Source organism: Anticarsia gemmatalis, chromosome 30 (genome assembly GCF_050436995.1).
Source record: "Anticarsia gemmatalis isolate Benzon Research Colony breed Stoneville strain chromosome 30, ilAntGemm2 primary, whole genome shotgun sequence".
NCBI classification, from domain to species: Eukaryota; Metazoa; Arthropoda; class Insecta; order Lepidoptera; family Erebidae; genus Anticarsia; species Anticarsia gemmatalis.
The window spans coordinates 2,632,040-2,657,961 of NC_134774.1; the positions used below are offsets into that span (position 1 = coordinate 2,632,040).

Consider the following 25,922-nt stretch of genomic DNA (forward strand, 5'->3'; position numbering starts at 1 on the left):
CGTAGTAAATAGCCAGTGTACAAGTAGTATTCTCTTCTCAATGCTGCGATATGGTCAATAATGTAAGGTCCGTCAAGTCGGAGGCCTGTGTACACAAACATTGATTGCGCAGCGCCACGTAAAGGTGAAGGCTTTACGTTAGACTTATGAGTTTCGTAGATGAGACGACTAATATATCAATATATATGGTTCGAATGCTGTACCTTGACTTGTACGATTATTAGCCATAAGGTAATAGGTTCGATTCCCGGATTTTGGTTTATTGATTGTATCTATAGACTTGTACTACTAGTGGCCATAAGGTAATAGGTTCGATTCCTGATTTTGGTCTTTTGATTGCTTAACGTTTTTTACTTTATTTACTTATTTTATTATATTTTTACCAGACCCTAAACAAATATCAAAAGGACATGAATATTTACCTTATATATAAAATTCTCGCGTCACAGTTTTCGCTGCCATACTCCTCCGAAACAGCTTGACCGATTCTCATGAAATTTTGTGAGCATATTGAGTAAGACTGAGAATCGGCCAACATCTATTTGTCATGCGTCATAATTAAAAGAAAAAAAAAAACAACGTTTGCCGGGTCAGCTAGTAATAATTATAAAAATAACAACCTTTTTATAACAAAGCAAATAATACAAGCTTCTCTTTCTAACTGAAAACGAACGAAAAAAACGAAGTTAAAGAAAAGTTTTTTTAATACGCTTGCCACGTCTATACGTTTCTAAAGCCTACAAGTCGTAGGTCAAGGAACATAGCAAATGATCTATGACCCACCGCCGGTTCATTTCAGGAAACGTTATAACAACATACAATACAACCTTAAAATAAAACTGTCCTATAATTAATTTAAACTGTTTGTCTGTACGGATGTTATGTATCAATGACTATGCTGATTTTGATAGGAATTTATAGGTTAAATAGATGTGACAGTGCGATTTGTTATGTAAATAAACTTAGCGTTATTTACTTCACAAAGATGTATGAATGTATATTGGCTATCCGTCGGTAGCATTTCATTAAAATCGGTTTAGTAATTTAGAAGTAAAGTCAGAATAATTAAAAGTCGAATCGAATAAAATTAATAAGCGACCTCGTTAGCCAAAAAACTTTATTTGAAAATAGATGCGTTGATGTCTTTTGTATGGTACTATAGGTATGTGATTTTTACTAGAGTTGCATTAGGTAACTAAGTAGTAAGCTAGGGTAAAGTCCCTAAAAAGCTTTAAAAATTAAGTAATACTATTCACATTTATATTTGTAATACACTTTTCCGAATACAGTGAATTAGTTCAATACAAAAGACATCAACGCGTTCCTTTAAAATGTATCTTTTAACGTACAAGCTTTAGATATTTGATTCAAAATTAAGATGTTATCAGAGATAATTTGTGGCTTTAAAATATCACCCCTGTTATACCCGAAAAAATAGGTAGAGACACACGAATAACGTACATCCACGTTTCGCTATCAAAAACGTTAGACTCATGTAATAATGGGCGATTTTAAAATTATTTAATATCGAACAGCAACCAAAACCGGATTTCTATTCTGAGTATTCTAAAAGTACCTTTTTTTTTTTTTTTTTTTTTTTTTTTTTTCGTCAGGAAAATGCATTACTGCATGTCCCGCTCCAGGGAGGTAGCGGGGGTCTGTCGGGCTCTCCCGCCGGCTAGGCGTTCCGGCTTTTAAATTTGGGCATACCGACTAAAAACCTGACGGTGTTCCTTCAACTGTCACCATAAAGTGGCCAGGACGCGGTACCTCCGATTGGATACTCCGCGTCCTAGCCGGTGACGGCCCGCTTTGGATGCGGGCCCACCTTCGAGCGGGGGCGGGCATGAATATTGCCCCCCCTAGCTCTCCACTTCAAGGGGGTATGCCAGGAACACACAGCACACCCCCACCTCTCGGACCTGTTCCCTGTTCAGGCGACGGAGCGTTCCGCCTCCGCCGCCCACAGGTCCGCGTCACGGGGGCCGGAGATCGTCCCGGCGCCTGCGACGCCCGGTGCGTCTAGCGCGGGATGGGAGGGGAGCGTTAATTTCCCGCTCCCGTTCCGAAGCCTCTTTTGCGGAAATTACATTTTCGCAAAATGAGGCGACGGCCGACCACGCTGCCTCGCTCCCGACCATGGACAGAACCACAGCCGAGAGCGAGAGGTCGCTCCCGACCACCCCGATTAACTCACGGCGCTGCGACGACCACGCCTGGCAGTCTGCCAGCGTATGCAGCGCCGTATCGGGGCAGTCACCACAATGATGGCACCTGGGCGTCTGCTCACGGCCTATACGACACAGGTACTTGCCGAAACATCCGTGTCCGGTCAAGACCTGCGTCAGCCGAAATGTGAGCGCGCCGTGCCCTCTCTCCAGCCACTCCGTGACCGCCGGCCGCACGGCCTCGATAGTGACGAGGCCGGCGCTGGGGTTCTCCAGTCGTCGCTTCCACGATTCTAAAAGTACCTGCTTTGGGAATAGAACCCAGGTACTCAAAATTAGCATAATATCAGCAGTATTAAAGCACAGAGGCAGATGAAAACCATGCTCGTTAAATATTTTTTTCATACAGCAATAAATTTTATTCATATTTCGTCACGCCAATAAAAATGATTTATTAAGACATATCGTATCATTTATTATTTATTTGATACGTGCTCTTGCCTGCGACTTCGTTCGCGCGGAGTGTAGTTATATACATTATACACAATATCACGCCTGTTATACCCGAAAAGGTAGGCATAGGTGTATGAAATACTCTCACGTTTTGTCGTTAACAATGTTAGTCTTATGTAATAGGGAGTGCTAGAAAAAGGCCAACAGTATTTCGCTCGACACGGGAATTGAACCCGAGACCTTATGATCAGCAGTCGGATAGACTATAGTTCCGCATAGTTTCCGTTGAAATAAGGTTATAAAAGAAAACTATGTTATTTATCCCCAACCTACACTTGTCAGCTTGGTAGACTCAAGGCCTAACTCCTCCCTCATTCGAGAGGAGACGATTGCCCAGCGGTGGAATCACAATGCGTTATAAAGATGTCCTTTCCCAAATCTCAATTATCTTTATAAAAAAAAATCATCCAAATCGATTCACAGTTTTTGGCATGATGTAGTGACAGACAGATTTTAGAGTTTATAATATTAGTAGTGATTAGTTGTTTATTCCCAGAGACAATAAACTTTTGTATGTCAATGTCGAATTCTTAGGAAAATATCACAAATTCATGCGTATGTATAATATTATTTATGTTGAGGAAAACATCATGAGCAATGTCATGTGTGAGAGTTGTTTAAACAGTTGTTGTAGTAATGTAAAGTGTCACTTGATCACTGTGATGGACTCTACTCTCTCATTACGAGAGCTTTGCCCAGCAGTGGGACAGTAATGAATTAAAACTCTTTTATATTAAAGCTGATCTACTATTAAAGATGGTTAAATCTAGCTCAGTGGCGCAGTCAGTAGTGTATACGACTGCTAATCTCGAAGTTACGGGTTTAATTCTCTGGTCGGCAAAGTACTAATAGTCTTCTTATTCATATTACATTAGAGGCCGCCCGCGACTTCGACCGTACCCTAGAGAACTCCGGGATAAAAAGCCTTTATGTTATTCTGGGTCTTCAGCTACCTATATACCAAATTTCATCGTAATCGGTTCAGTAGTCTTTGCGTGAAATAGTAACAAACATCCATACATACATACATTCTCACAAACTTTCACATTTATACTATTAGTAGGATTATTCTCAAACGGAGCCCGTAGGATGGTAACTTGCCCTATGACAATTTACTCCGGGAAACCATTCCAAGCGGGCGAAGTCGCAAGGCAAAACAAGTTAAATATTTTTTGCGAATTCTTTAATTAATGTCAAGGTCGATATTTCAGCGTTTGACCGTAATTGCGCTTACAAATATTAAGTATAATGAGTGAAACTAAAGCCTTAATGTTTTCAACTATCATTAGTGAATCAGCGTAATCTTTCTTCCAACTATGTTGGAGTCGGCTTCCAGTCTCACCGGATGCAGCGGAATACCAGTATTTTACATGCAGCGACTGTCTATCTGACCTCCACAACACAGTTACCTAGACTATAATACGATACCCCAGGGTAAGACCGGTCGTCAGACTTTCAAGCTTCTGACTAGCGGTTTGACACAATTTAACGTGCCTTCCGAAACACGGAGGGACTCGATATGTATAAGATGGTCACCCATCCACAGAAAAACTGTGTTAAAAATAATAGTCACGTTGTTATAACGATGTAGAAAAAATGTGAGTGAGATTTGTTTAGGGCAGTCGCTGCTCCACTCGAGAGGTCGTGGGTTCGATTCCTACGCGGAATACATATTTGTGCGATCCACAAATAGTTGTTTCAGATCTGGTTGTACTTTATGTCCGTTGTTTGTATGTTTGTAAAATCCCCCGCGACACAAGAGCAATTCTTAGTGCGGGAGTTGAGAGTGTAATTTTGCTTTAATAACCAATAAATATAAAGTTTAGTTTTTGCTTTAAAGACGAGATTTTGTTAACAAATTTGGTTACTTTCATAAGCCCGAAGGCTTGTTTCGTAAACTAGAACCTTTTGAGCGTAGGTCGCCATTGTCCGCGGTGTCGTAAGAACATAGTCAAATGCCATCGTAGTGTAATACTTATTTATAATTAATGTATGTCTGTGTGTCTGTCAATCCGTGATGTAATACTTTTGTGTACAGAGGACAAGCTTATATTTGCAAAGATGAGACCAAATTGATGATTTGAGGTGCGTAGTATTCGTAACCGGCGGTTATCTATACTAATATTATAAAGCTGAAGAGTTTGTTTTGTTTGTTTGTTTGAACGCGCTAATCTCAGGAACTACTGGCCCGTTTTGAAAAAATCTTTCAGTGTTAGATAGCCCATTTATTGAGCAAGGCTAGGCTGTATATCATCACGCTACGACCAATAGGAGCAGAGTATCGGTAAAAAATGTTACAAAAACGGGAAAAATTATGACCCATTCATTAACGTGACTTTACGACTGTTATTTTAATTGACAACAACCGGGACCAACTTTTTACGTGCCCTCTAAAGCACGGAGACGCTCAGTTCAAACACAATGCCAAAGCCACAGGTCAGTTATACAACTGAATGAAAGATGTTATAAGCTTGTCCTCCATATAACTTACACAATGAGGCAATACCGTAAGAGAACGCATTTTTTTCTTAGAAATATTTCGTAACACTTATTAACAAGTTATTATTAGTTATTTATATACTTTCTTGACATTTAACTATATTGCGATAAATTTATTTTAACACACGACAATGATTGACATCTACTGTTGAAAGATTTTGTCGAAAACCTATGTGCTAATATGAAAAGTTGCCTTCAGAGGAGCTCATGGGTAAATAACAACAATCGCGCGAACCGATCTCTCAGGTTAAGCTATACTTTTCGAGGTTGTTCATTGGATAGGTGACCATCTAACTCATATTGAGTTCCGACCGAACTGCCTGCTGACTGCCTCTGTGGCGCGGTCGGTAGTATATGCGGCTGCCGTGCGAGAGGTCTCGGGTTCGAATCCTGGGTCGGGCCAAAAAGTCTTTTCTGAGATTTTCTGTTAAGAATTTCTTAGAGATTGCCCGGAGTTGGGAAGTTGAGGTCGAAGACCTCCGTGCCTCGGAGAGCACGTAAAGCCGTCGGTCCTGCGCCTGACCTCTCACTGGTCGTGTCGGTTATCCGTCCCACCAAACTATGAGAGTGATGGAATAGAGAGTGTACCTGTGTATTGTGTGCACACTTGGACACTATAAACAAAGTCCTGCACAGATGGCCAGTTTCAATGAAACTGACCGCCGTAGCCGTATATCGGCTAGGAGGACATTATCATTATTGAGTTCCTCCGTGTTTCGCAAGGCACGTTAAATTGTGGGTCCCGGCTGTCATTTTCAAAGATCTTTGACAGTCGTTAACAGTAGTCCGAAGCTTGAAAGTCTGATAACCAGTCTTACCAAGGGGTATCATGTTATATCTCGCATCATGGTTGTGGAAGTTCTATAGGCAATCGTTACATGTACAATACTGGTATTCAGCTGCATCCGGTGAGACTGCTAGCTGACTCCAACATAGTTGGAAGAAAGGCTAGACTAATAATGACTTGGTACACACCTCGGCCTTGCAAGGTCGATATTTCTCGCTTCATTTTGTCCTATTTATTTAATTCCATACAACTAACCTTTATAAAAGGAAGTATTTATTAACTAGATCTTGAAAGACTGCTGCAGTTCAATGAAGTTATTTTTAAATTCTGATATTTGTGGATCGCACAAATAATTGTTGCGTGTTGGAATTGAACCCACAACTATCCGACGCTCTGGTAACGGAGTATTGACCACCTTAACCACTGCGCCATGGTCATTGGTTCTTTTAAACATTACCGAGCGATGACTCTGGGCAAAATAAGCTGTTAATATGTTATGACTTGCAAAACTAAATGGTTGAATATTAAGGTAATATAGTGATATATACATTTTAGCATGTTAATGATGATATTCTTGATATCTCTCATGTTTTATATTAGACTAGGTTTTACATGCGACTTTATCTAAACACAAAATACTTTCAGTGACTAAAATTAAACAGGTATTCTCTATTAATTGTGCGATCCACAAATAATTGTTTCGGGTCTGGTTGTACTTTGTGTCCGTTGTTTGTATGTTTGTTAATGTCTTCGCGACACAAGCGCAATTCTTTGTTTTATATGAGGGAATTATCTTTTTTTTTAGATTACACACACAAGTCCATTGAAATGTAACGTTCTTTAGGTTTTAGCTTACGTTTTTCAGACGCTTAAGTTTCAGTTTGTAGGGTCGTTGTCCCCCAGGCTTAAATCCTTTATTTTAAGATAGCTAATATATGTTATACAATATGCCTACTTCCTGTTATATGTGAGCATCCAGCTCCGGGTTGGTAGTTTTAGAGATAACGAGGCACAAACGAATATATTTTTTTAAACATTTTACATTTCATAAGCACAGACTAGTTGACACGCTCAGCTAACGAGTGATTCGTTAAAATAAATATAGGTATGTTTTTTTTAAATGACCTCGTTACAAACTTGGAAGTATCTATCTTTGTACTTAATTTCATCAAGAACGGTTCCGCTGTCGAGCCGTAACAACATGACAGAAAGACAGCCTTTCGCATTTATAATAATGGTATATACCTAAACAGTTAAATCTACGAGGTTGATTATCTCAAAATAGGTTCAGTTGTTTCAGAGTTAAATCCGAACAGACATACAGTTTCCTTCCTTTATATGTATGTAAATGTATGTTTATTTTGTATGTAAACATGTATTCAATCAAAAGGTCTCCTGCCTCACATATGTATGTAAAACAACCGGTCGGGTCACGGGATCGGTTCTAGACTCGAGTAATAAACTTTATAACATTTTTGTTTGTATTTATAACTGTCCTACCCATATTCTCCTCTCGTAATGAGAGAGTAGAGTCCATCACAGTGATCAAGTGACACTTTACGAGGGTCGATCCAAAAGTAATGATAATCGGCTACTTGTAGTCGTCACAAATATACAAAAACTATTTTTTTGGCTTCCTTATAGATCCACTACCTCGGGGTAAAAAAATCATATTAATAGTCCAAGTAATTTGGTAAATACATTCACTTGAATAGGAGCTGTCGCGGAGAAAACATCAAAATGTAAAAAAACGTCATTAGAGCAGTCAGTCAATGCCCTCGACTGAAAAAAAAAATCACTAAAGGAGTACATTGCGACTTGTTGCTGTCATTGGGGGAACTTTGTTTTTCTTTTTCCCATAGTTACAAGTTGCAGAAAAGAGTCCTAGATTAAAAGAACTTCAATTGAAGATGAACATCGCAGAAAAACGCCTTCCACCGCCCTTACTGAAGATAACGTCAAAAAAGTTGGAGATATTGTGTTAGCAGATCAAAGAATGACCATCAAATATGTAGCTAAGATAATAGGCATCTCATATGGTAGCATTTTAAGGGTCTTCTCTAACAAGTTCCTCATGAAAAACGTTTCCGCGCCTCAGGAACCGAAAACGTTAAAAGGCGAACGAAAGCGAAAACGTGTCGACATTTCGAGGGTGAATCTTGGAAAGTTCCAAACGGATCAAGGACTTTTTTTGTCACGTTATTTGACGATAGAATAGTCAAAAACCTACCATTTTGATCCCAAAACCAAACAACTATCCATGACTTGGAAAAGAGCCTTCTCACCAACAAAGGAGAAATTCAAGGTTTCAAGGTCGATGTTTGATTCCCGCGTGTTTTTTTCAAAACACTGAAAGAATCACTTCAGTAAAATAATTGAAAAAGAGAGCTATTATAATAGACTTTTATTAAAAATACCAAACACGAAGATTACAGGAAGCTATCATGAAAAAAAAACACGGGAAAGTGTGAGCTGGAATGCTGATTCACCAAGACCAGCTCTGGCTCACATGGTCGCAGTTGCGGTGGCTGCCATTCAAGAAACGGCTTTCGGATTGCTCGATCACCCATCCTATTTGCTAGATCCATCTCTTAGGTAATCTTATCAATTGCAATTTTTTAAAAAACACTTCATAGGCAAAAAATTTGGCGACCTTCGCGAAGTGACTAGTGATTTTAGGGCATTTTGGGAGAGTTTTGCAAGATAAGGTATTTCTATGGGAAAATTGGGATTAAAAAAGAGATCAATTGATTTTATTAACTTGTTATGAGACTATGTAAAAAATGAAATCATTTTTTTCACTGTAATCATTGTGTATCACCTCCGTTATCATTACTTTTGGATCAACCCTCGTATATTACTACAACAACTGTTTAAACAACTCTCACACATGACATTGCTCACGATGTTGCAATTCAAGAGTAGTGATGATGGATAACTTAGTAGAGAGCCTTGGCATTGAAATTTATTAAAATTAATAATTCGGTGGATTTCCAAAATAAAATATCAAGTCGTCAGCTGCAGACTGCGGGTCACTGATGTTATACATTCTGTATGTGTAACATCAGTGACCGTGACAGTGAAGTTGTATACCTCCAGCCGAGAACCTTGTATACAAGACTCTCTACTAAATTATTGTACTTCTGTATGCATATTTTTGCTATTAGTATTTTCTAATTTATTAGGTCGGGGAAAAAGTCTTTTCGCATTATAGTATGTTTAAACTTGTAATAAAATCTCTCTGGCTTCAAGAATCACAAATGAGTACACGGTTCATTAGGTTTCTTTCAGTGAGCTCGTGAGGTATCCAAATATCGAGATTTTTTGTGTAGAGAAAAGATTTTATTACAATTTCATACATACTATAATGCGAAAAGACTTTTTCCCCGACCTAATACTTGGGACTAACATTGTTAATGGCGAAACGTGGGTGTATTTCATACACCTCTGCCTACACTTGCGGGTTCGTGTTATGTATGAGGCATGTAAAAGGCATGTAATTTGTAAAGATGTCTCCAACTGTGTGCATCACGGACCACTACGTAAAGTGGGTCAGCTGACTTTTAAGCTTGTTGCTTTCATTCATCGATAATATAGTATAGGGTTGACACTGATGTAATTTTATTGAGTGTTGTTTGTAAAAGTCCCCGCGACACAAGAGCAATTATTAGTGCGAGAGTTGTCTTCATTTAAATTAAAAATTGTTTTTGTAAGTGCCAGTTCTAAGACTTGCAGATAACTGTCGAATAATCTATCGGATAAGTCACAGACACAGTATGAAAAAAACTGTCAGTTATCCTCCTGATAAACTAAACGATGCTTATTCTAAAGTGTTACCCTCTTATTCATAAACACACTATAAACTTATTCTAGTTAAAAAGCTACTATAATATGTTTTCCCTCTTTCATTTCGCTAAGGAGTGAAACAAACAAAACACTTTATAAGCCTTTCATAACTTCAAATAATATGTTTTTATGAGTAAGAAGGTTAAATAGATAATAGGTAAATGGCCGTAATAGGAATTAAGGGCGAAAGTGCTGCACCCATTTTAATAAAAGTAAACATAAGAATCAATATTTGTTTTGTTACGTTGTATGTGCATTAATAAATGAGTGCTAGGACTGATCGAATCGATTTCTTATCTAATTAAATAAAAAGTATTTTCGCGCATATTTTTTGAACAGCTAAGTTAAATTGAATAATTATTTTTTTTATTCGTTTGCAACTGTCAGGACAAAGTTTACATAGTATGTATGGGATCGAAATTCCCATGGGATTGGAATCAACGGGATTAAATTTTGAACCATGAAAACATAGTGAACAAACACAAAAAAATTACTTTACAATAATATGAAATACTTATTAATTCACCATCCCTAAATATTTTTACTCATCAATAATGAATAAGCGTTAAAATGATGTCATACATGTTTACAGGTTAAGCAACCATCTCAAGGTTTGGGAGTGGATTGGTCACTTTATGACGAATGTAACGGAGGAGCCAATTAAATATGTGTTTTATATTATCCTTGAATATTTTTATCACTTAATAACTTTATTGAATGAAAAAGATATTTGATCTCTGCCTACCTTAAAAGGCGTAATTTTTCCTTCCACCTATATACAAAATCATCATCAATCTAACCTTTCTTCCAACTATGTTGGAATCGGCTTTCAGTCTCACTGGATGCAGCTGAACACCAGTGTTTTACATGAAGCGACTGTCTATCTGACCTCCACAACCCAGTTCCTTGGGTTATAACACGATACCTTTCGGTAAGGCTGGTTGTCAGACTTTCAAGCTTCTAACTACTGTTAACAACTATCAAAGATCTTTAAAAATTACAGCCGGTCCCACAATTAAACGTGCCACCCGAAACACGGAGGAACTCAATACGCATAAGATGGTCACCCATCCAAAAAACAACCTCAGCAAGCATAGCTTAACCTGAGAGATCGATCCGCACGGCTATTGTTAACGAGCTCCTCTGTCTACATACAAATATACGTTTTATAAAATTCCCACCAAAAATCTTCAATTTTTTTGTACATAGAAACAATTTGTCACTACGTAATGTCAATTCAAGTACCTATTTGATTATTCAGTACACGGATTCTGATGATCTAATTCTATTGGTATTTTTAAAGCATTACATACATCCTGTAATGATATTGTATGGGAAGTCTGAGATTCGGTTAATGGGTCAGACAATATTATATTTGGATTGCATAGAACATATTTTATGCAATTAATCTTGTATGACAACATGTATGTATGTGAATAAAGCAAGGGAAGTTTGTAAGGATCGTACCAAGTCATTTGCTCTCTGCTGCTTATCTCTACGGGAAGAAGACATGATTTTATGTATAACATAATAATATGTATGTATTTTTTTTTATTGAAGCATAGAGAATATAGAGATGGTCTAAGACTCGGAGTAAAATTATTAACATTTAATAAATTAGTTTTGAGAATTTAAGATTTTTACAAACTTATTGATTTGTATTATTTTTTATATTAATTAAGTTTTACAATATCCGTTATGGTATCAATAAACAAATAAATTCTTATTACCATACTAATAATAAAAACACAAATATAATTTAGTCTGTATGTCCCGCTTTTTCGACTGAACTACTAAACCGACATAAAAGTGGGGCGATAGTTTAGCAGAGGCTAGCAAGGTATATCTGGATATATTATTGCATACTGATCTTTGCTTTGTTGTCTACTAAAGTTACAAATATACTTTTAAACATCTAAACTCGAATCAATTATAATATGTATTTAAATAATATGTATACAGATAACTAATTACTGCCAGCGACTAAATCAAAAAGTATCTAATAATTATAAACTATCTATGTACAAAATTTCACTACATTCTGTTCAGCACTTTTTGCATAAATGAGTAACAGATATTCAAAAATCAAAGTTTATCAAAATTTGCTAAGTAGTTGTAGCCAGGTAAAATAATAGGAAACATCTTAACTTTCGCATTTATAATATACGATTTCCTATTTGAAAAAGTTACAGGCTAAAAATAATCATCATCCTAGCCTAGCCTTACTTAGTATTAATACTAGTACTTTACATAGAGCGACCTGTCTACCGAAATTCCACAACCCAGTTACCTAGACTATAACACTGTTACTGCAAGCTAAAAAGCTTTATTTAATATAATATACGCAAGTAAAGTCACATTAAAAGCTAGTATAACGTAGCATCATTGATGAACATCGCGCGACCTTGTAAGTGAAGCACATAAGCGGTGTTCAGTTAAATACCTGCTCACTGTACGATATATAGTCGTTGTGTACACACTAACATACTGTGCTTCACGATATACAAGTTTAAAACAAAAATATTATAAAAATGGTGAGTGATATTTACAATATTATTAGAAAAAATACCGCGGATTTTATCTCTTTAAAATGCATAAATACAGTAATTACTTATATTTAGATGCGATTTTAAAAATATCTCCATATTAAAGTATATATACCTAGGTTATATCCAACTATCTTTTGCCCGCGATTTTGTCCGTAGAAAAGATTTCCCGGGGTAAAAAGTGTCATATGTGTTTATACAGAATATAAACTACTAGTTTCTAAACGTGACTACGTCCGCGTGAAAAGATTTTCCCGAGGTAAAAAGTATCCTATGTGATAATCTAGGTTATAAACTATCAGTGTATCAAATTTCATTTAAATTCGTGCAGTAGCTTTTGCGTGAAAGAGTAACAAACATCACAAACTTTCGTATTTATAATATCAGTTTGATAAGAGGCTGAAAAACTCACGTTCAATATAAATTTAAAATAACACCCAAGTTCTTTTGTCTCTGCCTACCTCTATGGGAAAAAGACGTGGTGTTATGTATGTATATAAGTTATACGCAAGTAAAGTCGTATTAAAAGCTAGTATAACGTAGCATCATTGATGAACATCGCGCGACCTTGTAAGTGAAGCACATAAGCGGTGTTCAGTTAAATACCTGCTCACTGTACCGCACATACTCGTTGTGTACACACAAACCGTGCTTCTGCAATATTCGTTTTATATTTTTGACAAAAATAATCATGGTGAGTGTTTTTTTTTATTAACATATCATGAAGAAGCCTTTATAAACCTAATTTATTTATAAATATTTAAAATACTTTTTTTAATAATGTAGTCTATTTGTCTTGTCCGAATTTTAAAGTTTTTTTATACAAAACCTTAATAAATTAAATAAGTACTTAATTGTCTACCGGAGTCGCTCTATTCATTTGTGAAAACTACACGAAAGTCTGTTCAGTTGATTTTGAATTTATCGCGTACAGACAAACGCGGCAGTATTTTTTACGATTGTATAAAATCCCGCGTTTTTCCTATAGGGGTAGACACAGATGCAAGATTTTTATATTGTAAAAATAGTGATATTGTGTTTTTTTTAATAAATAATATACAAAGTGTACATATAATTTTAAATAACAAGCTTTTTCGTAATTTATATTTTAAACAGTTTCGTGATTTTTTACAAGAATTTCCGTGATTAAAATTAATCCTGCTTTTAATAATTTTATATTTATAATATTTCATCCTAGTACAAAAATGTGGCCAATAATTAAAACCAAGTTTTCAACAATCTTCTTCAAAATTGATTAAGCAGTTTATGCGTTAAACGGTAACAGAAAAACGGATGGAAAAAAAACTCCACGATATAAAGTTCTTAATGAATCGTAAAAAAATACCGATGTTGCAACATAGTTCCGGTCGTTCTCATGTTGTTTACTAAAAGGCCGAATATTTATGTATTAATATATGTAAACACTTTACATACCGATATTATTACAAAATACACAAATTAATTTAATTAATAGTAAAGTTTTATTGATAAATAATCATCATATTTAATGAACTTCATATTTTTCATTTATAACTCACTCTAATGGTAGCCGAGTGGTATAAGTTGGTACCTCCCACGCAAGTGGCCGCTGGTTCGAACCCGAGGCAACACACCAATGACTTTTCCAAGTTATATGTGTATTAAAAATAATTATGACTTGTTCCAACGGTGAAGGAAAACATCGTGATGAAATCTTGCATGCCAAAATTTGTTTAATACATTTCTGAAGGACATACAAAGTATCCAATCAGCACTAGGCTAGCTTGGTGGACTCAAGGCCTAACATCCCGAACAAGGGAGGAGTAAGGCCTTGAGTCCTCCACGCTGGCCAAGATTTATGCATATTTTAAAATAATTTATGCATAAGAATGCATTAAATTCGCAAATATAAAACGTCGTTATAAGAATAAACGCATATAAATATTCAATTCGCGTAAAATGTAAATTATTTAGAATTCAAATTCCATCTATTTTTGTTCAGTCTAGACTTAAATAATGGAACTGCGTAGTTTATCACTATTATTACTAAACAAAGTTTCCCATCTGTTTAATTGCAATAAACTCAAAGATTATTTAACGGTTCTCCATATAGTTTAAGATAAGTGCAGTCACAGGCCAGATATAGTGCACACACTTGGACACTATAAACAAAGTCCTGCACAGTTGGCTCGTCAATTAAACTGGCCGCAGCACAATAGAATAAGATACCCTGAAGTGGTAGAAAATACAAAAATGTTTTTTTTTAAATACAACTCCCGCTTAAAGAATTGCTCTTGTGTCGCGGGGACTTTTACAAACATACAAACAACGGACACAAAGCACAACCAGACCCGAATCAATTATTTGTGGATCGCACAAATAATTGCTCAGTGTGGGAATCGAACCCACGACTCCCGATGCAGTGGTATCGGCGTGGCGACCTAAACCACTGCGCCACGAAGGCTGCCTTAATGAATGAGGTGCCTGAGTATTAAAATGTCACGTTGCCACATCGTCGCCACCTGAGTTAGGTGACATACATTTCAATATTAACTGCTTAGATACGTAGCCAGCGACGCTGTCATGGCGTCCTAATGAGGCAAACTCATAGGGTACTTTACAGCCCCGTAAATATTTTAACGAAGTAGCAAAACCTAGTATTTTCCAATTGTGCTCCGTTTACCTGACTATTATATAACACTAGCTGACCCGCGCAACTTCGCTTGCGTCCAATAAGAGAGAATGGGTGAAATTTTTCTCCGTTTTTTAACATTAATTTCTGGTACTCTGCTCCTTTTGGTCGTAGCGTGATGATATATAGCCTGTCATTTCTCGGGTATCAAAATATCTCCATATCAAATTTCATGCAAATTGGTTCAGTAGTTTAGGCGTGATTGAGTAGCAGACAGAGAGACAGACAGAGTTACTTTCGCATTTATAATATTAGTAAGCATTATATTTCTTTGCAGAAATTCCTAATCCTCGCCGTGACGGTGGCGCTGGCAGCTGCTGACGTGTCCCACATCTTGAACCCAGATCAGACGGCTAAGATCATCAAACACGACCTGGATGTAGGAGTCGAAGGCAACTACCAGTGGGCCATTGAGACTGAAAATGGTATCAAGGCTAGCGAGAGCGGGCAGCTGGTGAATGCTGGTTCGGTGAGTACTATATTTTATGACTAGCTGACCCGCGCAACTTCGCTTTTGTCACATAAGAGAGAAAAGGTCATAATTTTCCACGTTTTTGTAAAAATTTTTACTGCTATTGGTCGTAGCGTGATCGATAAATGGGCTATGTAACACTGAAAGATTTTTTCAAATCGAACCAGTAGTTCCTGAGATTAGCGTGTTCAAACAAACAAACTCTTCAGCTTTATAATATTAGTATAGATTTTATTCTATTATATTCTATCGTATGGTTAGTGGTCAACCTAGTGTCAAAGTTGTTCAAGCCTGAAAGCCTTTGACGTGGCTTAACGACTGTTATCTTAATTTACAACAACCGGAACCAACTTTTAACGTGCCCTTCGAAGCACGGAGACGCCCAGTTCAAATACCACTATGCGGTCACCCGTCTATGGAATGACCGCGCCAACGTTTGTTTAACCCACAGATCATTTACCGACCGGTGAGCGCAACTGGCTATGGGCGCCTCGTGATAAATATATTTATCTTTATGTGGCTTAGTTAACAACAGTCGCGCGGATCGATCTCCGAGGTTAAGTCATGCTTGCAAGATTGATTTGTGGATGGGTGACCATCTTATACATATCGAGCTCCTCCGTGTTTCGGAAGGCACGTGAAATTGTGGGTCCCGGCTGTCATTTTCGAAGATCATTTACAATCGTTAACAGTAGTCAGAAGCTTGAAAGTCTGACAACCAGTCTTACCGAAGGGCATCGTGTTATCCCAGGTAACTGTGTTGTGGAGGTCTGATAGACAGTCACTGCATGTAAAATACTGGTATGCATCCGGTGAGACTGGAAGCCGACTCCAACATAGCTTGGAAGAAAGGCTAAGCTGATATGATATATCTTTGTGTACAGGAGGACGCAGCGGAAGCCGTGCAAGGTGATGCGTCGTGGACGTCTCCTGAAGGAGAGAAGATCCAGCTCTCTTACGTAGCTGACGCTAACGGCTACCAGCCCCAGGTATGTACCCCAACTATTACAATATACCCCTTGAACAAGTGACATATTTATTTAGATCCTTTGTAAAGTAAAGTTATTGTTACAATAGTGTAACAATAACTTTAATTTCTATAATATTACATTAACACATACATTTTAACCCCCTAACTTCGTACACTATCCTTAAAATACCCCCCCCCCCCCACTAAAAAAAAAGTCTCCTCATACCGTAGTTTACATTCGTATCCATCTTTACCATCTCTTAAGTTCCCTCCCCCTCTAAACATGCCCGCTTACATATTATACACTCTCAACTCTACAATCTAATTAAATCCTGCCCCTGCTAATGCTCAATCTATATTCTAACCCCCCTTACTCATAAGAAAGATCCTTCATCAACTAATAACACAAAACCTCAAAATCAATTAATTTATTAATTTAGGTCCAATATTGACACTTATGATAGTCGTTACAATGACTGAATCTACCACTAGCTCGGAACTCACGGTCACTGTTTTAATCGCCAAAGGATTTACAATGTGATGATTCAATAATTAACCATGCGAACCTACCCTAAGACCTCAAGCTCCCTTAGATGCATTAACCCTTCTTACCCTGTCTAAACCAATAAACAAAATCCATACTTATGTGGTTACAGTACAAGCTCTACTTAATTTGTAATCAGATGACCGTATGAGTTGTACAAAAATATTAATTATTCTTTTTTTCCAGGGCTCTCATCTCCCCACCCCTCCCCCCATCCCGGAGGCCATCCTCCGCGCTTTGGAGTACATCAGAGCACACCCCCCGAAAGAAGAAAGCAACTAAGAAAATATTGATAAAACATCCATCTAGTGGAAAACAAGAGGAACTAATGAAATGAAATTGTATAAAACGCCGTCTAGTGGTATTCACTAACATTATTTTATGAAATACATCTACGTTTTGTCATTAACAATGTTATTCCCATGTAATAGGGTCAGCGCAGACCAAGAGGAGCGCAGCGGAGAGGATTTTTTTAACGCACTTGAAAATCAACTTTAAAATAATTGAAATAAAGTGCATAATTGCTTGAACCTGACAAAAAATGCTCGCGCGTCCTCGAGTATGCGCGGGGATACCCGCGCATCCATCGTACGAAAAATTTCAATGTTGTTACTGAGTTTAAAGAGAGAGAACGTCATTTTTATTCTTCTTCAGTCAAAAGAGCAATTATAATCATGGCCCAGTCTACCATCGTTGACGAATTTTCACGAAAACTGCCCTGTTTAATGAAGAATGGTAACCTAGAAAGTTTTCCTCGCGCAGGCTCGAGCAGTCGCGAGCATGCTCGAGCATCCGCGAGCCGTAAAGAAAATGCTCGAGACCGCGCGAGGATTATTCCGGTCGGTCTGCGCTGGGCCATAGGGGGTGAGTTTGTCATATACCGGGCACGTTACCAAACTCCGGACTGCTATTGAGAAATATTCTAATATAAATTAGATATTACCAATAGCTTTTTTCTATTTCGTTAGTACCTCTTTAAAACTCTATGGGATAATTTTATTAATTAGAAATTAGTTTAAAAACGTAGTCTCGTAGACTATGTAAGATAATGCCATATTTTTTTATATTAGGTATGAAACTTGCTTCACACATATTCGGTTCGACACTAACCGTCCAACCGGCCTAGCCGGGCGGCAAAACCGAATATGTGTAGATGAACAGATCGGCACAAGCCGAACAAGTGAGTCGAGTCGGTTTTGTTGTTCGATCAATATTGCCGAACCGAATGTGTGTTTAGCAAGCATTATAGGGGCGTTTAAATACAACATTTTTAAATAATATATTATAGGAGAATTAATGAGAATATGCATTTTAACTGAGTGAAACGATGGTCAGTAGAACTTGGGCCGAAACGTCAAGAAATATAAAATATTTTTTTTAACCCTTTACTGTCCCACTGCAAGGGTCTCCTCCCAAACGAGGGAGAGGGGTTAGGCCTTTAGTCTAAATGTATGTTCAAGTTAATTTACTTATAATATTAGTTATATAAACGGTATATGGAACTAAGTAAAAATAGTCCTTTTGCCAAAAATGTTTTTTCGTTTTTAGGGTACCATACTCAAAGGGTATATCGGGAACCCTATTGTAATACGTTTTACAAAAGTCAAAATCAAATCATTTATTCGTTCAGGTCAAATATTGTCACTTATGATAGTCGTTACGATTACTGAATCTACCACTAGCTCGGAAAGTGTACAGCCTTATGAGAAGAGCTAGCAACAAACTCATTTGAAAGCCCCTAATAATTAAAATACTCAATTATGTATTATATTGTAGATAATACTGTGATAAGTAATAATTGTGTTTTTAATAAATATTTTGAAGAATAATAAAATTTTATTTTACCTACTGTAGAAAATCTTCTAATATCATTCACCTTATATTTTAACCTGTTAAGAGATGTTTTTTAAAACACTGAATCACGTACTTATTTATTTCTAATCAAAGTTGTAGCCGATAGCTACATACAGCGACATCTCATGGTACAAGTGCAGAAGCACCAACTCGCATGACGTCATAAATCCTGAATCGCGCTATCAGAGTTTGCACTACAATCCATACTAATATCATAAATGCGAAAGTAACTCTGTCTGTCTGTCTGCTACTCAATCACGCCTAAACTACTGAACCAACTTGCATGAAATTTGGTATGGAGACATTTTGGTACCCGAGAAAGGACATAGGCTACTTCTTACCCCAGGAAAATGACGCATTCCCATGGGAAAATTTAGGTGGCGGACGAAGTCACGGGTAAAAGCTAGTTGACTATATATACAAGTTCCCGACTACAACAGTCGGGCAGCCTAGGCCCACCAGGCATGATCACCTCGCCTGGTCGGAGGATCCTCCCTTTGTGTTGGAGGAACATGATCACCTCGTTCCTCCACAAAGTCATAAATACCAAGATTTGCGCTTCTTGCTTCATAAATAGAGGAACTCCTGAAAACCTTTCATCCCCTATTTCACCCCATTTTAGACTAGGATGAATAGAAAATTCGTCACACAGATAGTTTATAACCTGTAACACATTGTATACTACACCCGGGAAATATTTTAACGCGGCCGAAGTCGCCGGCAGAAGCTATTTAATCTAGAAATATAACAAATAAGACTCACCCTGATCTCTCAACACAGTGACTGCCTCCAGGACTCGCTTGGTGTAGATACACGGCTCGTAGTTGTCCATCTCTTGAGTCACCACCGAGCACACCCTGTAGGTAGGAATGTTGTGTTAAAACATACTGTATAACTTTGAATACAACCTGTAGATAATAATGTAGTGTTAGAATATGACATAAAAAGTTGACGTCCTGTATATAAGGATGTAGTGTAAGAACACACTGTATAATATTAGGCACACCCTGTGGACGACGATATAAAATTAGAACACGCTGTATAACATGGAGCATATTATATTCACGCGGCCGAAGTCGTGGGCAGAAGTTATCGTATGGTTAGTGGTCAACCTAGTGTCAAAGTTGTTCAAGCCGCCTGAAGGTCTTTGACGTGGCTTAACGACTGTTATCCTAATAGACTACCTCCGGGACCGACTTTTTACATGCCCTTCGAAGCACGGCACTAAGCGGTCATCCATCTATGAAATGTCCGGGCCAATGGCTGCCTGACCTGATGGTTCACTGATCGGTGAACGCAACTGGCTAGGGGCGCATCAACTATACTAATATTATAAAATTGTAGTTTGTTTTGGACGCGCTAATCTCAGGAACTGCTGGCGAATTGAAAATTTTTATATATATAATTCTTCTGTAAGTGTGTATGTCACTGAACTTCTCTTAAACGACTGGACCGATTTTGATGAAATTTTTTGTGTGTTCAAGGGGATCTGAGAATGGTTTAGATTCACAATTTTGTCCATTGGACAATGTTTTTTTATTTAATTTTTATGGCAAAAACGTTTGACGGGTCAGCTAGTATATTATAGTGTTGGATAGCCTATTTATTGAGGAAGGCTATAAGCTTTATAACATCACGCTACGACCAATAGGAACAGAATACTAGTAAAAAATGTGGTATACCTGGTGGCTCGTCCGCGGATGGCTCCGGCGGTTCTCTCGAGCGAGTCGGGGTCTCCCTCCTGCAGCGCGATCACGCACTTGTTCACGTCCTCCAGGATGTGGTTCTCTGAGTAACCAACCAACCAATTGTTAATAGTTAATCAGATAAAGAAGATTTGAAGGGTCAGTGGTCAAGAGTCAAGGGACTAGTGTCGGGAGTCAAGAAACAAGAGTCGGGGTCAAGAGACAAGGGCCGGGGTCAAGAGACAGGGAGCGGGGGTCAAGAGACAAGGAGCGGGGGTCAAGAGGCGAGGGCCGGGGTCAGGGGACAAGGAGCGGGGGTCAAGAGACAAGGAGCGGGGGTCAAGAGGCGAGGAGCGGGGGTCAAGAGGCGAGGGCCGGGGTCAGGGGACAAGGAGCGGGGGTCAAGAGACAAGGAACGGGGGTCAAGGAACATGGAGCGCGGGTCTAGGAACACGAAGCGGGGGTCAATGAACAAGAAGTGGGGGTCAAGAAACAAAAAGTGGAGGTCAAGAGACTAAAAGTGGGGGTCAAGAAACAATGATCTGGGGTCAATGAACAAGGAGCGGGGGTTAATTAACAAGGAGCAGGGGTCTATTAACGAGGAGCGGGGTCAGTGAACAAAGAGCAGGGGTCGATTAACGAGGAGCGGGGGTCAATGAACAAGGAGTAGGGGTCAATTAACGAGGAGCGGGGGTCAATTAACCAGGAGCGGGTGTTAAGAGACAATATGTGGGGGTCACGCGACAAGATGTGGGGGTCACGTGACAATATGTGGGGGTCAAGTGACAATGGTCGGGAGTCAAACGACAAGTGTCGGGGCAAGAGACAAGAGGCGGGGGTCAAGAGATGAGGGCTGGGGGTTAAGGGACAAGAGTCGGGGGTTAAGAGACAAGGGAGTGTCGGTGGTAAAGGTCAAGTTTAGGGTTAAGAGTAAGAGCCATGAGTAAGAGACAAGGGTATGGTCAAGGGCTAGTGACAAGGGAGTGACGGGGGTAAGGGTAAGGGGTTTAGGGTTAAGGGTAAGGTTCAAGTCACAATGGCTAAGGGTCAATAGCGTAGAGCTGTACGTACCGCTAACAGCCAGGAAGTCATCAATGGTGGTGATGTCGTCCACAGCATCAGTGAGCAGCTTGACGGCGCGCTCCCAGGCGCGGGCGAAGGCGGCGGCGTTCTCCTGCGCCACGCGCGACCGGCAGCGCGCCGCCAGCACGCGGGCCGCGTTGATCACCTGCGGACGAGTTATATATTTTTTTTTTTTTTTTTTAAAAAGACAACTCCCGCACTAAGAATTGCTCTTGTGTCGCGGGGACTTTTACAAACATACAAACAACGGACACAAAGCACAACCAGACCCGAAGCAATTATTTGTGGATCGCACAAATAATTGCTCCGTGTGGGAATCGAACCCACGACCTCCCGTTGCAGTGGTATCGGCGTGGCGACCTAAACCACTGCGCCACGGAGGCAGTCTAAAGTGTGTCAGGGACCTATATACGAGGTTATACGTCTTCTTCTTATCGTATGGTTAGTGGTCAACCTAGTGGCGAAGTTGTTCAAGCCGCCCAAAAGGAATTTGACGTGGCACAACGACTGTTTTCTTAGTTAACAACAACCGAGACCGGACGCTCAGTTCAAATACCACATCTCGTACCGTTTACCGATCGATGAGCACAACTTTACTGGCTATGAGCGTTTCAAGGTTTATTTGTTAAGGGTCTCCTGTCAAAAACTACTATATCCACAGATTTCGTAAAGGCTATTATTTTCCAATTTCTTTTTTACAGATCAAACTCTGCGCGCGCTCAAACGAATACAAGAGGACGACTTTCACGCGAGCGGAGCCGCACGGGTCAATTAGTTAGCATGTTTTCGTTCCTAAAAACATGTTGTTAAGATATTTGTCTAATATTTCTAAAGCCGGTCGCTCATTTGACACCTTCCTAAAAATGGGCTAGAAATAATCTATACTAATATTTTAAAGCTATAGAGTTTGTTTGTTTATTAGAACGCGTTAATCTCAGGAACTACTGGTCCGATTTGAAAAAATATTTCAGTGTTAGATAGCCGATTTATCGGGGAAGGCTATAGTATATCAGTAAAAAATGTTACAACAATGGAGAAAATTTTGGCCTATTCTCTCTTTGTGACGCAAGCAAAATTGTGATGTTTTCATTCCCAAAAACATGTAGTAAAGATATTTAACCGTCCGCCATCTAACATGAACCATCCTAGGGAATAGAAATGTTAGTCAAAGTATATAAACACAATACATACTTGTGGGCACAGTGATTCAATATGTTCGGCGGCATGACGCACCATCTTCACGCCGTCCTCGTTGTTGGACATCGAGCAGACCAGGTTGGCTACCTGTAGACAACATCATATATTAACAATACAATAAGGTCAATTTGGGTAACTTTGAATCATTTGGGTCACATTGACAGTGGGAATTTGAACTAGTTTACGATTATTTTTTCACATGAAACCAATACAATTGATAAAAGTGTGCAAAACTAAAAAAAACCTTAATCAATTGCGTTTGTACCCAGGTTGACTGTAATGAAAACATTAAATTAAAAATTTGTAAAACCCTAGACACAAGAACTTATTTTCCCTTCAAAAAATCATACTTTTTAGTCAAATTTTCCCGCCACCAACTTTCTCATCATACGAAACAATTTGAGACCCCATCAGAGTAAATTTACAGACATTCGGTTAATCTCCTCACTATCACCCCTACAACTTTGTAACGACTCAACCGATTTTCATCAAACATGTCTAATAACACTCGCACAAGTCACCTTTATTACAAAAAAACTAAATTGACATCACTGCATCCGTTCGGAAGTTGATGCCACAGACATAAACAAACAGACAGACAGACATGTCCAACTTATAACACCCCTCTTTTTGCGTCGGGGATAAAAAAATAGTTACTTAGATTGACATGTTCACGAATCATACGATAAAACTCATTTTAAGGCTAAGTTTACATGATCGCGCGGAGATAGATAGACGATACTAGCTGTTTACTTCGATCTTGAACCGCTTGGTCGAAAGTTCCGCGCAATCATATGAACTTAGCCTGAAAATACGAAACTGTGAGATGGCCGCGTCGTTACATCATCAGCATTTATACAAAATGATTGTTGACATTTCATAAAAACACAAAGACAACATTTTTTGTCCCCCCCCCCTCCCTTTCCAAGTATTCCCCTTTCCCTTTGGCAAAAGGGGGGGGGGGCTTTTAAATACTAGATAGCTAATAAAAAACGTTGCAATAACGGGTACACTTAAATACATGCGGTCGAAGTCGCGGGCGGCAGATAGTAAAGGTATAAATATATAAAAGGGCCAAGGGTCTCCTCCCGTAATGTAGGAGGTGTTAGGCCTTGAGTCCACCACACTGACCAAGTGCGGGTTGGGGACTTTGCATGCCCTCAAAGATTTTTTTATAAATATTGTGGCTTCAACTAAGTACTCCACAGGGCACGTACCTCGACGAGCTTGTTGGCATGTTCAGTGAACACGAGCGCGTACTCCTCCACTTCCTTCTCGTTGCCGTTGCGAGCCGCCTCCATCAACACCAGCAGAGGCACGTTGGTCTCCAGGAAACTATAACAAATGTTTAACAATATAATCTTATTGTCAACTTGGGTAACTTTGAATCATTTGGGTAACATTGAACGTGAGAATTTGAACTAGTTTCGATTATATTTTCATATGAAACCAACACAATTGATAAAGATTCATTTTAGTTTTGCAAACTTTTATCAATTGTGTTGGTTTCATATGAAAAAATAATCGAAACTAGTTCATATTTCCACGTTCAATGTCACCCAAATGATTCAAAGTTACCCAAGTTGACTGGACTTAATAAATAATGATAAATATAACATTAATGTCCCACTGCTGGGCAAGGGTCTCAACAAACAAGTGATTAAATGAATGAACGAACGAATAAAAGAATGAACGAACGAATGAATGAATGAATGACCGAATGAATGAATTAATGACAGAATGAATTAATGAATGAATGAATGAACGAATGAATGAATGACCGAATGAATGAATGAACGAATTAATGAATGAATGAACGTACGAACGAACGAACAAAAGAATAAATGAATGAATGAATAAATGCACGAATTAATGAACAAACGAACAAACGAATGATTGAGTATGTGCACCCACCTGTCGGAGACGTGGTCGACGACGGCCTTGCGCAGTTGCCTGCGCAGGTCGCGAGTCTTGCGGCACATGTTCTCGATGGCGCGCTCCAGACCCGCCGACTGCTCCGGCTTGCCCGCCTGGAGGGACAAACAAGTACAATTAAATTAAAAATTAAAGAAAACTCCCAACAAGAACTTCATTCCCGTTTAAAAATTAAAAAATAGGTGGGTTAGATTAAGGCATTCTTATTTTTCCACCACCAACTTTCTCATCATACAAAACTATTTGAGACCCATTCGGTTAATCTCCCCACTTTCACCCCCCTACAAGTTATTAACGGCTCAACCCATTTTCATGAAACGTGTCTAAAAACACTTGCACATAAATCATCTTTAAAACAAAAAAAATTGAAGTCACTGAGTCCGTTCGCAAATTACGGTGCCACAGACAGACAGACACGTCAAACTTATAAAACCCCCTTTTTGCGACGGGGATTAAAAAGAATTGGCATTGTTCCTACGTGGCGCAGAGGTTAAGGTCGCCATGCCGCTACCACGGCGTCGGGAGGTCGTGGATTCTATTCCCATACGGATCAATTATTTGAGCGATCCCCATATAGTTGTTTCGTGTATGTGTTACTGTAAAAGCCCGAACGGTGGTAAATCCTAAGATTTTCCGGTATAACCTAAGATTTACCAACTCACAATGGTAAAAGTCCGAACAATTCTTTTATTTCGAACTTTTACCTATATTCACTTGATGATGTCGAGATGTCGCCGGAGCCCCGCTTCGCGGGGCTCCTCCTTCTGGGTGGTTAAAAAAAAATAACCACGAAGGCTAAGGTGGGAGCTTCGCTTCGCTCGCTCCCACCCTAGCCTTCTAACCTAACCTACCCATGTCGCTGTGCCCAAAACTCCTTCTTTATATCTATGTCACAGTATATAATTATACCGTGAAATAGTTATAAACATAATTATGAAGGAGGATTTTTTTATATATCGTAACATAGTTTTTAAACTCTGGCTTGTTCGGACTTTTACCATTGAGAGTTGGTAAATCTTAGGTTTTACCGGAAAATCTTAGGATTTACCACAGTTCGGGCTTTTACAGTAACATATGGATGTACTGTGTCCGTTGTTTGTATAATTGTAAAATAACCCGCGACACAAGAGCAATTCTAAGTTCTCAAAAGTT

At 38.8% G+C, this 25,922-nt stretch overlaps 2 protein-coding genes across 5 annotated transcripts in view; one reads left to right on the forward strand and one right to left on the reverse strand.

Moving 5' to 3' along the window:
- The window catches only part of alpha-Cat (catenin alpha), a 71,958-nt gene that overhangs the window by 26,914 nt on the left and 19,122 nt on the right, over positions 1-25,922 (reverse strand). For all 3 annotated transcript variants that reach the window (XM_076133739.1, XM_076133740.1, XM_076133738.1), the window contains exons 11-16: positions 24,750-24,865; positions 24,053-24,170; positions 22,830-22,922; positions 21,627-21,783; positions 20,553-20,658; positions 19,633-19,727 (exon numbers count right to left, since the gene is read on the reverse strand). In XM_076133739.1, coding sequence (XP_075989854.1) covers positions 19,633-19,727; positions 20,553-20,658; positions 21,627-21,783; positions 22,830-22,922; positions 24,053-24,170; positions 24,750-24,865 — 685 coding nt within the window. The remainder of the gene's footprint in view (positions 1-19,632; positions 19,728-20,552; positions 20,659-21,626; positions 21,784-22,829; positions 22,923-24,052; positions 24,171-24,749; positions 24,866-25,922) is intronic.
- On the forward strand, positions 12,234-18,850 carry LOC142985574 (larval cuticle protein LCP-17-like). Of its 2 annotated transcripts, none has more exons than XM_076133816.1 (4): positions 12,234-12,347; positions 15,308-15,499; positions 16,387-16,491; positions 17,203-18,850. In XM_076133816.1, the coding sequence occupies exons 1-4, from the start codon at positions 12,345-12,347 to the stop codon at positions 17,296-17,298; spliced, it is 396 nt and encodes a 131-aa protein (XP_075989931.1). In that variant the 5' UTR covers positions 12,234-12,344; the 3' UTR covers positions 17,299-18,850. The 2 variants fall into 2 exon arrangements, with proteins under 2 accessions (XP_075989931.1, XP_075989932.1); XM_076133817.1 differs by lacking the exon at positions 12,234-12,347 and adding an exon at positions 12,905-13,053.